The sequence below is a fragment of the Erinaceus europaeus genome, chromosome 6 (genome assembly GCF_950295315.1).
Source record: "Erinaceus europaeus chromosome 6, mEriEur2.1, whole genome shotgun sequence".
In the NCBI taxonomy this organism is placed as follows: domain Eukaryota; kingdom Metazoa; phylum Chordata; class Mammalia; order Eulipotyphla; family Erinaceidae; genus Erinaceus; species Erinaceus europaeus.
The window spans coordinates 25,108,379-25,124,055 of record NC_080167.1 but is presented as its reverse complement, the minus strand read 5'-3'; the positions used below and the strand labels follow the sequence as shown (position 1 = coordinate 25,124,055).

General features: G+C 37.8%; 1 protein-coding gene across 3 annotated transcripts in view; it reads left to right on the top strand.

Moving 5' to 3' along the window:
• The window catches only part of RYR2 (ryanodine receptor 2), an 820,963-nt gene that overhangs the window by 778,057 nt on the left and 27,229 nt on the right, over positions 1-15,677 (top strand). For all 3 annotated transcript variants that reach the window (XM_060191940.1, XM_060191939.1, XM_060191938.1), the window contains 6 exons: positions 619-686; positions 3,776-3,923; positions 7,474-7,560; positions 8,264-8,482; positions 9,863-9,993; positions 11,544-11,586. In XM_060191940.1, coding sequence (XP_060047923.1) covers positions 619-686; positions 3,776-3,923; positions 7,474-7,560; positions 8,264-8,482; positions 9,863-9,993; positions 11,544-11,586 — 696 coding nt within the window. The remainder of the gene's footprint in view (positions 1-618; positions 687-3,775; positions 3,924-7,473; positions 7,561-8,263; positions 8,483-9,862; positions 9,994-11,543; positions 11,587-15,677) is intronic.

Here is a 15,677-nt window from a genome sequence, read left to right as displayed (position 1 = left end):
CTCTCTCTCTCTCTCTCTACACACACACACACACACACAGACACACACACACACACTCAAATGTGGGAGAAGGGGCCAGGTGGTGGTGCACCTGGTTAAGCGCACAGACTACAGCGTACAAGGACTCCGGTTCAAGCACCTGGTCCCACCTGCGTAAGGAAAGCTTCATGAGTGCTGCAGGTAGAGCTGCAGGTGTTTCTCTGTCACTTTCCCTCTCTATTTGCCCCTCCCTCTCAATTTCTCTCTGTCTCTATCCAGTAATACATAAATAAAAATATAGTTAAAAAATAAAATGTGGGAGAAATACAAATGTGCATGTGTGATACCTCAACACTAACAAAAAGATAGGTGGGGTGGCTAATTATATCTTAAATGAGAAAAGAAAGAGTGGAGTCTGGACAGTTCCTGTCTATTACAGGTGTAATAGGTAAGTGAGGAGGAAAAGGGAGAGATGTTTGGACAAATAAAATGAAAGGCATGCTTACCATTTTGTCTTTTCCATACATGTGGGGGGGGGGCATGATTTATAGGTAAGATTTGGCACACAGCCACAGGACTCCCTAAGCTCATTCAGAAATGATATATAGTCCTTTTCTTTTCTCCACTGACTCATTCAAGGAACAGAAGGCAAAAGAAGAAGAAAAGGAGGAAAAAGAAGAAAATAAATCTGAACCTGAAAAGGCCGAGTATGTGCATATGCTATGTACTTCTCTTTGTTACATTTTTCATTTGTCCTCTGTCCCCGGGAGATGTAATGGATAATACTACCCTGGAAATATGCTATCTCAGTAGACTTTGAAGAGAGGAACTTGATTCTTAGTCAGGGAATACTGTAGGCATCTACCAGAGCTGCCATGCCCGTCTTTTTCTCCTTATTCTATAGGGATTCTGTTTGTGTGTTTCTCTCTCAGCACAAAATTCTTCAGTGTTTCTACACAGTTCTCTCTTCACGGTGACTTAACTGCCTCAGTTCTGTTTCAAATCATGTATTTGTTTTACTCATTAAAGAAGAGAGGACACAAAACTTCTGAGCATCATTGTGTGGACTCCTGTGGAGTAGTGCTTTTCAAAGGGTACGCCAAGGAATGGATGCAGAAACACTGTTGTGAGAATGTGTTAAAAACATGATCCCAGGGAGTCGGGCTGTAGCGCAGTGGGTTAAGCACAGGTGGCGCAAAGCACAAGGACCGGCATAAGGATCCCGGTTCGAACCCCGGCTCCCCACCTGCAGGGGAGTCGCTTCAGAGGCGGTGAAGCAGGTCTGCAGGTGTCTATCCTTCTCTCCTCCTCTCTGTCTTCCCCTCCTCTTTCCATTTCTCTCTGTCCAACAATGACAACAACAATAATAACTACAACAATAAAACAACAAGGGCAACAAAAGGGAATAAATAAATAAAATAAATATTAAAAAAAAAACACGATCCCTCAGATCTACCTTAGAGATTTTGATTCAGCAAGTCTAGTGTGAAACCCATGATGATGATGATGATGATGATGATGATTGTCATTGTTATTATTGTGGTGGTGGTGGTGGTTGCTTTTGGTATGTAGGTCAATGTCATGAATTTGTTTCCTCAAATCATTTGTGTGTGTGTGTGTGTGTGTGTGTGTGTGTGTGTGTGTTTAGGGGGGTGCTTTTCCATGGTGTCAGTGCTTGCACCTGGAGCCATCTACCTATAAGGTGTAGGCTCTACTCAGTGAGCTATTTCCTAGTCTTTGAATTATTAAAACTTGTTTCTTTCTTGAACTTGGGTCCTGGAGCAGAGAGATGTGGGTGTTCAACCAGATGAGCCATTGTCCAGGTCCTTGGAATTGTTTATAATAGTGAGAAAGAGGGAGAGAAAGAATGAAAGAAAGTGGTTACTGTTTTTACAGTAAAGTTGTTGATACAGTTTCTCATTTTCCCATAATATGTGTCTGAAAAGCGCTCTCACTCCCATCTTGGGTCAATTTTCACCATCATACACAAGGACCCCAAGCCTCTCCCTCTTTTAACCCCTTCCCCAGAGTCTTGTGTTTTGATGAAATAAACTATACCCAGTTCAGATTTTTACCTTCTGCTGTCTGTCCTTGCTTTTTAAGTTCCACCAATGAGTAAAATCACCCAGTATCTGTCCCTCCCTTTTGGGCTTATCTACCTTAACATAAGGTATTTTTATTGTCACCAATGGTATGGAGAACAGTTATTAATGTAATAATAATAATAAAAGATCTGGATATATGTGAAGCAATGAAAAATACATAATTTCATCATGCCATCATGCCTCACATTTCTGTTAAAAATGGAAATTATGGACCAGGAGAAAACACAGGTTTGTGCACCAGAATTTCATGAGGCTCCAGGTTCATTCATGCATGAAGCCCCGGGTTCATTTTCCTGTACCACCATAAACCAGAACTAAGTAGTGTAGTGCTCTGGTGTATTTCTCTCTCATCAACATATATATTCTTTAAAAATTAAAATGAGGGAGTTAGGCGGTAGTGCAGGGGGTTAAGCACACATGGCGCTAAGCATAAAGATTGGCGTAAGGATCCCGGTTCGAGCCCCTGGCTCCCCACCTGCAGGAGAGTCGTTTCACAAGCGGTGAAGCAGGTCTGCAAGTGTCTGTCTTTCTCTCCCCCTCTCTGTCTTCCCCTCCTCTCTCCATTTCTCTCTGTCCTATCCAACAACGACGACATCAAATAACAACAACAATAATAACTACAACAATAAAACAACAAGGGTAACAAAAGGGAGTAAATAGATAAAAAAGATTTTTAAATGAGTCAACCAGTGATGCACCCAGTAGAGTGCACAGGTTACCACACACAAGGACCAGAGTTTAAGGTCCTGATTCTCACTTTCAGGGAGGAAGCTTCACAAGTGTTGAAGCAGTGGTGCAGGTGTCTTTCTCCTTTTCTGCCTTCTCTCCTCTCTTAATTTCTCTTTCCTAGCAAGTAAAATTAAGGGGGAAAGAAGGGAAAAGATGACTGCCAAGAGAAATAAATTTATCACAGAGGCCCTTAGCTCTAGCAATAATCCTGGCAGCAATATTTTTTAATTAAAAAATAAACTAAAAGTAAAGAATAAAATTAGGAACCTGGCAGGGGTGGAGTTTGGAGGAAGCTTTATGAGTGGTTCTGAAGCAATACTATAGTGTATCCCTTTCTCTGTTTCTCATTTTCTGTAAAGGCCCCTAGGAGTTGTGGAGATGTGCAGGCACTAAGAACAAATAAATGCCTCAGGGGGAGTCGGGTGTAACTCAGTGGGTTAAGCGCACGTGGCGCAAAGCGCAAGGACTGGAGTAAGGATCCCGGTTCCAGCCCTCAGCTCGCTACCTGCCGCTTCACAAGTGGTGAAGCAGGTCTGCAGGTGTCTCCCTTTCTCTCTCCTCTTCTCTGTCTTCCCCTCTGCTCTCCATTTCTCTCTGTCCTATCCAACAACAATGACAGCAACAACAATAATGATAAACAAGGGCAACAAAAGGGAAAATAAATAAATGCCTTCATTGTTTTTCTTTTTTCTGTAAAATATTTAAATGCACATGGAAAGGGAACGTGATATGTTCACATATTAAGACACTTCAAGTATCTTAAATGTCAGTGAAATTATAGAAGGCTGCTATAAATTAGAAATGCTCCCCTAATTCCAAAAGTCTGAATATTCTTCATTGTAAAAGACATTTGTTTTCAAAAACAATATGCTGATTTAAATATTTATTCATATGCATATTTTGTCATAAAAACCTGTTCACATCTATTTTATAGCTGACATATATTTCATTTGTATCCACAGAGGAGAAGATGGAGAGAAAGAAGAAAAAAGCAAAGATGAGAAGGGTAAACAGAAGTTGAGGCAGCTCCACACGCATAGATATGGCGAGCCAGAAGTTCCTGAGTCAGCATTCTGGAAAAAAATCATAGCCTATCAACAGAAACTTCTAGTAAGATGTTTTAAAATGAATTATCATTACTGTTAATATTGTGATAACATAGTAATTCAGGGTCGGTGAATATTCACTGGCCTTCCTTTGAGTAGCAGTCAGGGAAATAAATCCGTTTTTTTGTGATCATGCTTTATTTTTTATAATTTTTTTATATTTATTTATTTTCCCTTTTGTTGCCCTTGGGTTTTTTTTTTTTTTTACTGTTATAGTTATTATTGTTGTTGTTATTGATGTCATCATTGTTACACAGGACAGAGAGAAACGGAGAGAGATGGGGAAGACAGGGGTAGAGAAAGACAGACACCTTCAGACTTGCTTCACCGCCTGTGGAGACTCCCCTGCAGGTGGGGAGCTGGGGGCTCAAACCAGGATCCTTATGCCGGTCCTTGTGCTTTGCACCACATGCGCTTAACCCACTGTGCTACCTAGCCCGACTCCTTGTGATCATGTTTTATAAGTGCCTTTAGTTCGTCTTTCCCTGCTATCAAATCCATAGCCTCTACACGTGTTCCATTACCTGAAACCATCTGATTTGGTGAATGCCAGCTCTATGATTCCAGTGTTTTCCAACATAGATATTAGGGCAAATCTGAGATTATACTGTTTGCAGTTCACTTTGTAAAATTTTAGAGTACATCGAAGTACATGCCTCTAGGGTACAAGTAATGCATTCGATGTCTTAGAACCAGGTTTATCTGTTCTAGAACATCTCCCTTTTATTAAAAATGCAATTATAAAAATAGCATTGTGAGTCAATTGATAATAAATTCTATTTAAATTTATTTAAATACAAGTAAGTTTTGTATCATACAATTTATAGGTGTATTCCTTCAATTAATAAAATATATATTTAATATCCCCTTTCTCTGAAACCTAACATCCAGTTTCCCAAGTTGTGTTGTTTTTAAAGCCAATAAACTCTTTCTTTTCTCAATAATAATAATAATACAACATTAATATTCATAAGACAATAAAAATTATATATATATATTTATACAAGATGAAATTCTTAAGATGTCCAGGAGGCCTCATATATGTGTGTAAATATTATAATGTGTATAATAAACTAAAGCAGGAAAGGTTGGTAAATAAATGTTTGGAATAAGAGACTTTGATCAATAATGGCAGGCATAGAAATTAAGAATAACAGTTTTCATAATAAGGCCACTTAATGCCAAAATCATGTTCAGTGCTTTATAGTCAATGAGATATTGTCAAAAAGTTGACAAACTCAGTATGCCATAAAAACTCACCTATCAGGAAAATTGAATGTCCTTAGTAATTATACTTGTTTATGTATAAACATGTAACTATTATATTTTTCATATCATTTTGATAATAGTTTAACAGTTTTGACTTTTTTCTTAAATTACCTTCTATTTCCCTGTACTATGTAATATAAAGTTAGTTCATCAACCATAAATGCTTGCTAGATATATCTGAGTGATTTATAATTTTATGTGGTGTTATGGTTGCCATACGTACAGGTGTAGGATATATTATATAGCTTTAGTGGGCTCTTTAATAACTTGTAATTGACCCTATACAATGGATTCCTGAAGCAAATGTTTAAACACAGCTGTTTAAAGCAAGTTAGTTTTATTCTCTCTCCTTTAGGGCTCATATGTATGTTCTCTTACCTCTGAACAATTCCTGTTTTGTTGTTGTTGTTTGTTTGTTTGTTTCCTGCTCACCATTTTGCATGTACACAGTACTCATGTCAATGTCATGGAGTCTTTGGTCTTTTGGAATTAGAGTCAGAGTCATCTATGGTGAGATGACACTACCAAACTGGAATGTGTACACAGAAAGGTTGATAAGAAGTGTTGACATGTTGATATGACCTTGTTTTGCTAAAGATCCTGGTATATCCATTTGGATACCTTATAGATATCTCCTACTTAGTAATAAAACAAATACTTGGCCAAAGGAAGTGCTTACAAGACAGGGAACTTGCCTTGCCATTTGTGTAGTCCAAGTTTGGCTCTTGACACTACAAGGGAATGCCACAGTCAGTCTTCTCTCTCTCTCTCTCTCTCTCTAAATATGTGTGAAAAGTGTGTTAAACCTAACATGTGTTAGACCTCAGTTTAAGTGTGTTAAACCTAACATGTGTTAGACCTCAGTTCATCAAGAAAATAAAAAACCCAATACTTGATATTCCCCCCCTTTTAGGTCAAGAAAAATTATGATCGTAGTTTATATATTGTACAAGATTGTATATACAGGGTATAGATCCACACTGCACCCACCACCAAAGTTCTGTACCCCAACTCTCTCATTGATAACCACCATGGCTCTTGCAAAGTCTTAGAGATAATTCTTTTTGACTTTGTCCTTAAACTTTGTCCTTAAAGTTCTGTACCCCAACTCTCTCATTGATAACCACCATGGCTCTTGCAAAGTCTTAGAGATAATTCTTTTTGACTTTGTCCTTAAACCCACTTCTCTAGATTTTTTCAGTTCAATAGAAGGCACCGATCATTTAGTGGCTCAGACTCCAAAATCCCACATCTCAGTCTTCCTTCTTTTCTACTTCCAATGCAGTCCAATAATAATTCTCCAGTTTTTCTTCTTTTTTTTTTTTAAAAAAAATTACTGTTATTTTATTTTTTACAGAGGATGGGAGAGGGAGACAGAGACAGAGAGAAGGAAATACACCAGCAGCACTGCCCCATTACTTGCAAAGATTCCTTCCTGCTGGTGGGGATCAGGGTCTTGACTAAGTCACCTATTTATATCTGAGGGCTAACAAGCGGAGTAAGGCAGCAGACAGCTCCCCCCACCCCAAACACACACACACACACACGCACACGCACACGCACACCCACACGCACACGCACACCCACACGCACACACACCTTAAAACTGAATCACTTTACTGTGACACACACATCTTAAAACTGAATCACCTTACTGTGATGGACTATGCAAACTTGTGTCAACTTTGAATTCTACAAAGCTATCCTCAGCTCATTTCTCTGGCCTTCTCTATCCTCATTGGACTTCTTTCTTACTATTCTCTAAAACACACCGACATTATTCTGAACTCAACTCAAGACCTTTATCTCTCATGTTCTCTCTCTTAACTGTTCACTTGACTTGTTCCTTTATGGCATTGGCACTTACATGTCGTCACCTAAGCTAAATCTTTCATAACTGCAGCACCTCCATTCCTATATCCTTAACTTAATGGGTTTCTTCTCATAACATTTCAGATGTCTAAAATTATGGTTTATCTTTATTGGTATGCTTTAAAAAACTATTTATCTCCTCAATAATTGTCCAAGCTTTCTTATTCACTACTATGACTAGAGCACAGAGAATGGTGTCTGAATCTTTTGACCCTTTAAAAAACTAATTTACTATTACTAGAAACTTTTTGTACAAAAGTAATCATGCAGATTGAAAGAGAGAGAGAGAATAGTATTTGGTACAAAGTGGATTTTCAAGAGTCGTTTTGAATAACTGAATGAAAACTTTATTTAGACTGCAAATGTCATGTCTCTTGATTCAGTGACCTTTTGATAACTTTTTTCACCTTCAGAACTATTTTGCTCGCAACTTTTACAACATGAGAATGTTAGCCTTATTTGTCGCATTTGCAATCAATTTCATCTTGCTCTTTTATAAGGTATGTGCATCTTCATCCTTTCATAATCAGTATAAAACTACAAATTGAATGCATTGGATAGACTATTTGCTTATCAATTAGTGAGCACATTTAAACATATCTTAAAATATATTTTGATAAAAGGGAAAACCTAAAAGCATTTCATAGATTGTGTGGGGAGGCAGAGGTAATTCTGCAAACTGAGAATTGTCTCAACTGAAGAATGTCTGATTCAGCAGCGAGTTTGCTTGCTGTTTTCCAAGATCTATTTGTTTGAATATCTCAACTTACTGTGTTGGGTGTGACGTGTCTGCATGACATGCAGTTCTAATTTACGAGGTTATCTAGTCATCTACTTTTTTTTTTTTAAACCAGAGCACTGCTCAGCTCTGGCTTATGGTGGTGCAGGGGATTGAACCTGGGACTTGCGGGAGCCTCAGGCATGAAAGTCTGTTAGCATAACCATTATGCTATCTACCCCTGCCCTACTTTTTTTTCTTGCATGCATTTGAGTTCTTCTAAACTTGAGTTGATTTCGATGACTCATTATTTTCCATTGATTTTTTTTTTTTTGAAAAGCTATCTTTGTAACCTTTGTCTTTAATCTTTAATTATACATTGGCTGCCTATCTAACTCTTTGCTGATAAGACTGGGTTTTTGTTGTCTTTTGTTTACTCTGGTATTCTGAGTAGCAGTGAACTGACTATACTTTGGTTTGAACAGGTCTCCACATCCTCTGTGGTTGAAGGAAAGGAGCTCCCCCCTCGCAGTTCAAATGAAAATGTCAAAGTTAGTACCCTGGATGATGATGCACAGAGAATCATTGCAGTTCACTTTGTCCTGGAAGAGAGCAGTGGCTACATGGAGCCTACATTGCGTATCTTAGCTATTCTCCATACCGTCATTTCTTTCTTCTGCATCATTGGATACTACTGCTTGAAAGTAAGATAGTAAGGCACCAGGTTCCTGTGTATGTTTATGTGTATAAGTGTATTATACAAGTACGGCTTCTGGGGAAGTCGATTCTGAGATAGAATTGCATGAATGAAGTATGCTGGGGAATGTTCCATTAATCACACTGGGGATGACGGGACACAAAGGTCAGTGCTTGATACAGTACAGAGAAAAGTTGGACTACCACATAGATACAGTAGGACACAGTCATGGACTTCATCTCTAAAGATGGGATGCCCATTCGTGCATGTTGCAGCCTTATTTTACATAGCAGTAGTTATTCGTATGGTGGTCATGTCACCTATAACTCAACCCCACCGAAGGTGGCCACCCACTCTGACTCACAGCAGTTTTCCATTAGATTAGAACTTGTAGGCATGCATCTTAGAGAACTGACGAATCATTTAGATTGTTCTTCTATTATACTTTATTATACTTCTACTATACTTTAACTATACTTCTATTATACTTTATTATACTTTACCCAAAACATAATGCAACACTATTCCTAAGCCATACTAAGAGAACAATATGATTTGGTGGTAATTGTAACACCAGATAGTCTCCTGGAGGTTTCAGGCCTGTTTATTACCATTACAAACCTCTTTATCAGAACCTAGCAAATGTCTTTTGACTGTAAGACCTTTATTGCACTAGTCTCTGCATCTGACTCTGAAGCTTCCAGAAGACTACTGGTGAACCAGGGCCCAGCATAAAAGACTAGACTGTAAATTTTTTTTCCAGAAACTTTTCTCCATTCTTCTTCTTCTTCCCTTGTTTCATGGGGGAATGAATACCCCTGACTTCTTCCAGAACATCAACATCTTTCGTTTATCTGTGCTTTGTGTAAAGTCTGTCCATATAAAAAAGAGAATCGATACATTCTGGAGACATTCTGGCAAATCGACAAAGAGTTTTGCTGATGGTAAAATTGAAATTTGTCACAAAATAGAATGAGGATATGCTGAGCATGTAATTATTTTAAAAAGTTCTCAGATAAAACAGCATTTTTATATCTTGTGTTTTGGAACATTATCAACATTGCTATCTTTTTGTTTCATTTCTTCATGTCATGAAAAATACATTTCAAATAATTTGCATAAATATATTTTTATCTTAAATATCTAAACATGATTTCACTATGTAATTCTATGTATTTAAAACATATACATATTTGTGAGATCTGTTCTATTTTAATTTTCACAAAACCTAAGATGCTGCTTCCTACTGATTCATTTTCACTCAGTTCTTACCTTCCTGGAAGTAACATTGAAAATATTTTTCTAAAAGCTGTTTTGTACAGATAGTGACCACAGGAGATACCAGTAAATCTAAACTAATTTTAACCTGTTTATTTTTCATATGTAGGTCCCATTGGTTATTTTTAAGCGAGAAAAGGAAGTAGCACGGAAATTGGAGTTTGATGGACTTTATATTACAGAACAGCCTTCCGAAGATGATATTAAAGGCCAGTGGGATAGACTTGTAATCAACACACAGTGAGTAAAGAATTGTATGAGACATTTCTGCACTCCAAATTTTCAAAGTAGGAAATGCTTTGCTAGAGCTCCTGCAGATTTCTCAAAAGTTTTGCAGTGGTAAAGAATAGTTATATATTCAGTCAAGAAAATCAAAAGACTAAGCGCTGTCAGTTGCTTAATGGATGTCATCAATTTTCACCTCTCTGAATTCCTTAATAACAAAATGGCTTTGAGTCCATGTCCACAGCACTGATGGAACTTAGCATCCATTACTCAGTGCTTAGGGGACATGCAGCTGGTGGTACATGAACTTCAGGGTAAGGTGAGCTCATCTAGAAACACAGAGGGAGCAAGGAATTTTCATTTAAAAAAATATTGGGGAGTCTGGCAGTAGTGCAGCGGGTTAAGCACACGTGGCACAAAGCACAAGGATGGCACGAGGATCCCGGTTCGAGCCCCAGGATCCCCACATGCAAGGGAGTTGTTTCACAGGCAGTGAAGCAGGTCTGCAGGTGTCTATCTTTCTTTCCCTTTCTCTGTCTTCCCCTTCTTTCTTCATTTCTCTCTGTCCTGTATAACAACGACGACATCAATAACAACAACAATAATAACTACAACAACAATAAATATAGTAGCGCTAAAGAAAAAATATTGAATTTCACACTTTTCGTGTATCTGAACTTACGAACTTTCAGTTGGTACCAACCAACAGCCTACCTCAAGGTAGCTAAACATTATGACATTTAAAATATAAGACAGAGAAACCAGATACTTTTTCTTGCTCACAAACTATTTAGCCTTGTGAGATCAAAGTCCAAACTATGAGCTGCTGTCTCTGGTAGGAAATTCATCACAAAAGTATAATTTTCTACAATAAAAGTTAATTCATGAAAAAATGTGTTTATTTCAGATTACTCAAGAGTGAAATGCCTTTTATGTATTGGAATTAGTTTTACATATTCTTAAAAAATTATAACTTTTAGTAGGGTCTGGATTTTCAAAGAGAGCTGATTTATTTGTTCACCTTAAATGTTTATCTCTGAATGTGCAATCTTTTACTCAGTGCAAATTGCTTATGTGAACTCTGTATCAATCAAGGTGTTATGGTCCTGATTTGTGTTAAATTCAAAATTTTCTTTCAGGAAAAGTGGCAGGAATTCAGTAGATATCTTTTAATCATAGGAAAAACAGTAAAAACATTTTCTACTTTGATTTTTGAAGATAATAAATGTATGTGACACAATATATGACATATTGAATTATTATGAATATAAAATCAGTTACTAACATGTTCATTTTCTTTGTGATTAAAATTTTAACCCATAACAACTCACAGTTCTCTGGTGAGCTACATAAACATATTAATATATTAACATTGCAATAATACTAAATATATCCATGACGTAGAAAATTATAGAATAAGATAGGAAAACATTAATTGTAATTTTGCGAATAGAAGAAAAAATTATCATTTATCCTTTTTTCTTGTAAATACCAAACATTATTGTCTTAATTCTTTAAATGTTATTGTTTTAATACTTCATTCTTGTTTCTTTTTTATCTTTTAGGTCATTTCCCAACAACTACTGGGACAAGTTTGTTAAAAGAAAGGTAATACTTCCTCAAAGGAATAAATAGTCTATTCTTTCCCTACAGTGCAATTTGAACTTGATATATCTTACTTGTAGAATGGCAACGTCATTTCAAAATAGCAAAAGAGTTGAATATGAATTTCAAAAGTAGCCCTTACAGAGTACATACATATTCAGCAGCAACAGGTGCAATAGGCATTGTTTCATATTCTTGCTCCCTTTCCCCCCCACTAAGCTTGTTTCTTGTTTTTAAATGGTTTTATTTGCAATTAATGGTTTGTTATAAGATTACAATGTATAGTTCCACACCAAACCCACCACCAAAGTTCCATATCCTCACCCTCCAATTACCTAGTAGCCATTTCCTGCACACAGTTGATGAATTCCTGAGATTGAGACCTTTCTTGACCTAAAATGAAGCAGGTGGGTGTTAACAAAGGACTGAATTTGATTTGCTCTATATAACATTAATGATCTCTTGCTTTGAATGAAGCTGAATTATTCTAATGTAGAATGTGTTAGAAGATGCTAAAAAGAATTCTCAAGCAGAGGTTAGCTTTGAATTATATCATCTAATAAAGCTCTGATTTGTGGACTATCTGATATAAGTCACTTTTGTTGATGTTATTAGAGCTGCTTCCTCATGCATGTGTCCTCTCATTGCTCGTGGGCTAGAGTCTTTTTTTTTTTTAATTCAGTAAAAATGTATATATTATAAAGAGAAAATAAAACATGGAATATGGCTGGTGTATTGCACCAAAATAAATGGCTCTGGGGTGGGGGGCAGGGTGAGGGGGCTTTCAGGTCCTGGTGCATGAAATTGAAAGAGGATCTGGCCTGAGGGGTAATTGGATTTTGTAAAAACTGAGAAATTTTTACACAGGTACCAATAATTATATTTACTGTAAACCACTAATCCTGTTAATTAAAAATATCTATGTATTGTATTATTGGAGCTTCCTTCAATGTTGTGGCACTCCCTATATGGTGCTGGGGACTCTTGTGCATGGCAAACCACATGTCCTACCTAGTGTGTTATCTTTCCAACCCTAGAACATTTTTCTTTCAAAGGAGCCATCAGTCTTGAAACCTCAGGCATTAGTGTTTGTTTGCTTACCCATTATACTATCTCCCCCATAAGATTTTTTTTTTTTTAGTTTCCATGTGATCTTGCATTTTACTGTAGTATAAAACGACATCCAAATTGGGCAAAAACATTGAAAGAATAATTTTAACATAATTAAAAATAGATAACATGCATAAGTTTTCTTCTTAATAAATCATTTAATGGGTTAAAAGTTTTCCAATTTATTACTTAAAATTCGTCTTTACTTGATTGTACAGAAAGAAATTGGGAGGGGATGAGGAGATAGAGAGTGTCAGAGAGACAAAGAGACTCCTGCAGCTCTGTTTCACCACTTAGGAAGCTTCCCACCTATAGTTAGGAACAGGGCAGTTTGAACCTGGGTTGTTGCACATGGTAATGTGATTGCTCAACTGGGTATGCCACTGGATGGCTCTGAATTTCTAAATGATTAAAGCAAGAATATCTCTGAAGGGAGCTATACTTTAAATCTCCAGTAAGTAGATAAATTGTAGTTGCAACTAAGACTCTGTATAATATTCCTGTATTGGTACTCAACTCTTGGGAAGGGGGAAGACAATAAAATATGCGGAGAATGCCTACTCCAGTCAACCAGGCCATTTTAATGCCATGAAAATAATGTAAAGCCGCATTGTTTAACTAATACTACACATGCGCATGCGCGTGCACGCAGCCACGCAGGCATTCAGGCACTCGCACACTCTTTGAGAAACTCTTACTGCAATTTTATTTCCCTTTACCAGATTATAGATCTTCTGTAAAAACCTCTTGTTTCTTCTGCTCTTTCTTCTATTGATGCATTTTCCATTCACCTGCTCTAATTTTATACCGCAATAGCCAACCTTTTCTTTTCCACCTCATTTTTTCTTCTTTTGTTTCTTTCAACTCCTGCTTTCCGATCTTCTCTCCCCAATTTGTAGGTAATTCACTCTTATCCGTGCTTTACTTTTATTACTTTCCCCTTTCCTTCTATCTTTACTGTTGTATGAGATTCTCGTGATACAAATTAGTCCTGGAGTGACTGTATCACAGAGCTGGATTTGCTGAGCTTAAGGGTGAAGTTTAAGAATTTATTTAAAACTAAGATATGGAAAGAAAAAAAAAAACAGGCAAATGTGACAGAAAAAAGGCAAGGAAACCAAATGGGTTTCTAGAAAGTGAACTTGATAGGGGACAGACAATCTGTATAAATAGGAACTAAACTAAGTACAGTAGGGAGGCTCCAGGGTGTTGAAATTTAACTTAAAAAGGAGTTTTGGGGAGTTGCGGCACATGAAAGGATTCACAGTCGGGAACTAGGAGCAGGTTTAAACAACAGGTTTTATTAGGGTGAATCGGGTAAAAGGCAAAATAAGCAATTATCATCAGGGGTTAAGAGTACGCTCGGTCCATAAAGTCTGAGTATAGTTACAAAAAGTTTAGTCCCATAAGATAAACAATTATCAGCTCAGGTATAGGTTGCTCATGGCTGTAGAGGGGTCTAAAAGTTTACAGGCTAGCAGAGTCAGTTCAGTTCCCAGGAGAAGTAGCCATGGCGGATACCTGGAACACCTCTACCAAGATGAAGCAGCAGCTGAAGAGAGCTGCCTGCTCCAAGTCCGTGGCTTTTATACATTTCCATGTGTCCCAGCCTCAGGCTGACATCATTCGTAGGCTAATAGTCCCAAACTCCTGCTGGGGGCACAACACCAGGAGTGGGTGTTACTGAAGAATTTCTGGAGTCAAGATACTATGAGAAAGTTGCAAGGAAAGATCATGGGGTAGGGGGAGGGGATGTTATCAGTGTAGAGATACACTCAGTGGCATGAAATTGTCTCTGCAGATTATTGCTAATCAGACATTGTCTGGATACCTCCTGATCCCAACTCTTGCCAAGCTTCCAACTTTGGGCATGTCATGTTCTCTAAGACACTGTTTTTGTCCCTCTTCCTTTCCTCCCTCCCTCCTTTTCTCCTTCTCCTTTCCCTCCCCCTCCCCTCCCCCTCCCCTTCCCCTTCCCCTGCCCCTTCTCCTTCTTCTCCTTCTCCTTCTCTTCCTCCTCCTCCTCCTTCTTCTCCTCCCCCTCTTTCTTTCTGCCTCTGGGGTTAACACTGGGGCTCAGTGCCAGCATTACCCCTGCAACCACCCCCCCTTTTATTGGATAGGATGGAGATAAATTGAGAGAATAGGGGAGATAGCAAGAGAGAGAGAAAGATAGACACTTGTAGACCTGGTAAACTCACCACTTGTGAAGCATCACCCCTACAGGTGGGGAGCGGGGTCTTGAACCTGAATTCTTGCACTTGGTACTGTGTGCACTTAACCAGGCATGGCACTGTCAGGCCCCCAAAACACTATATCTTTACTTGAAGAATACACTGCTAACCATAAAAACTTACAATTTATGACAATCACACAAGGGAAAGCATGTCAAAATTCTTAGCATAATTCCTAGCACAATGTATAGATTTGGCAGATACTACGTATTTTTACTTTTCAGTGATTTGTTATGAGAAAGAGAGAGAGATAGGAGAGAAAGACTAAAGTACTGGCAATCTTTGTCTTATGGTGGTGCTGAGGATTTGAACCTTCAACCTCCAGAATCTCTGGGGCAACAGACATGCAAGTTGGTGCTCTGACAGACTGAGTTATCTTCTTGTCTAGTAGAGATCACTTTCATTTTACTTCATTCTTCCTTTCATTCACTTGAATTAGAAATCTATTATTTTTTCTATTATTTTGTCAGGGGGGGTTAATGGTTTCCAATAGGGTTGTAGACACATGGCCTCAGTTTTTCATCTCTCCGATAGGTGTCTAGTGAGAGTGTTTTGAAGTAGAATCTTGTTCCACATGTAGATGTTATTTAAAATGCTGTAAGTTTGCCTTGATCTTAAGCTGTCTGATCGCTGAAGGTGAGACATAAAGTTGATTGTTTTTTTTTGATAAATGAGAAAAAGACATGTAGCTAGTCCAGAAATAGTTAGATGCTATTATGCACATATGTAACAAAGTTTCTTAGTGCTTGA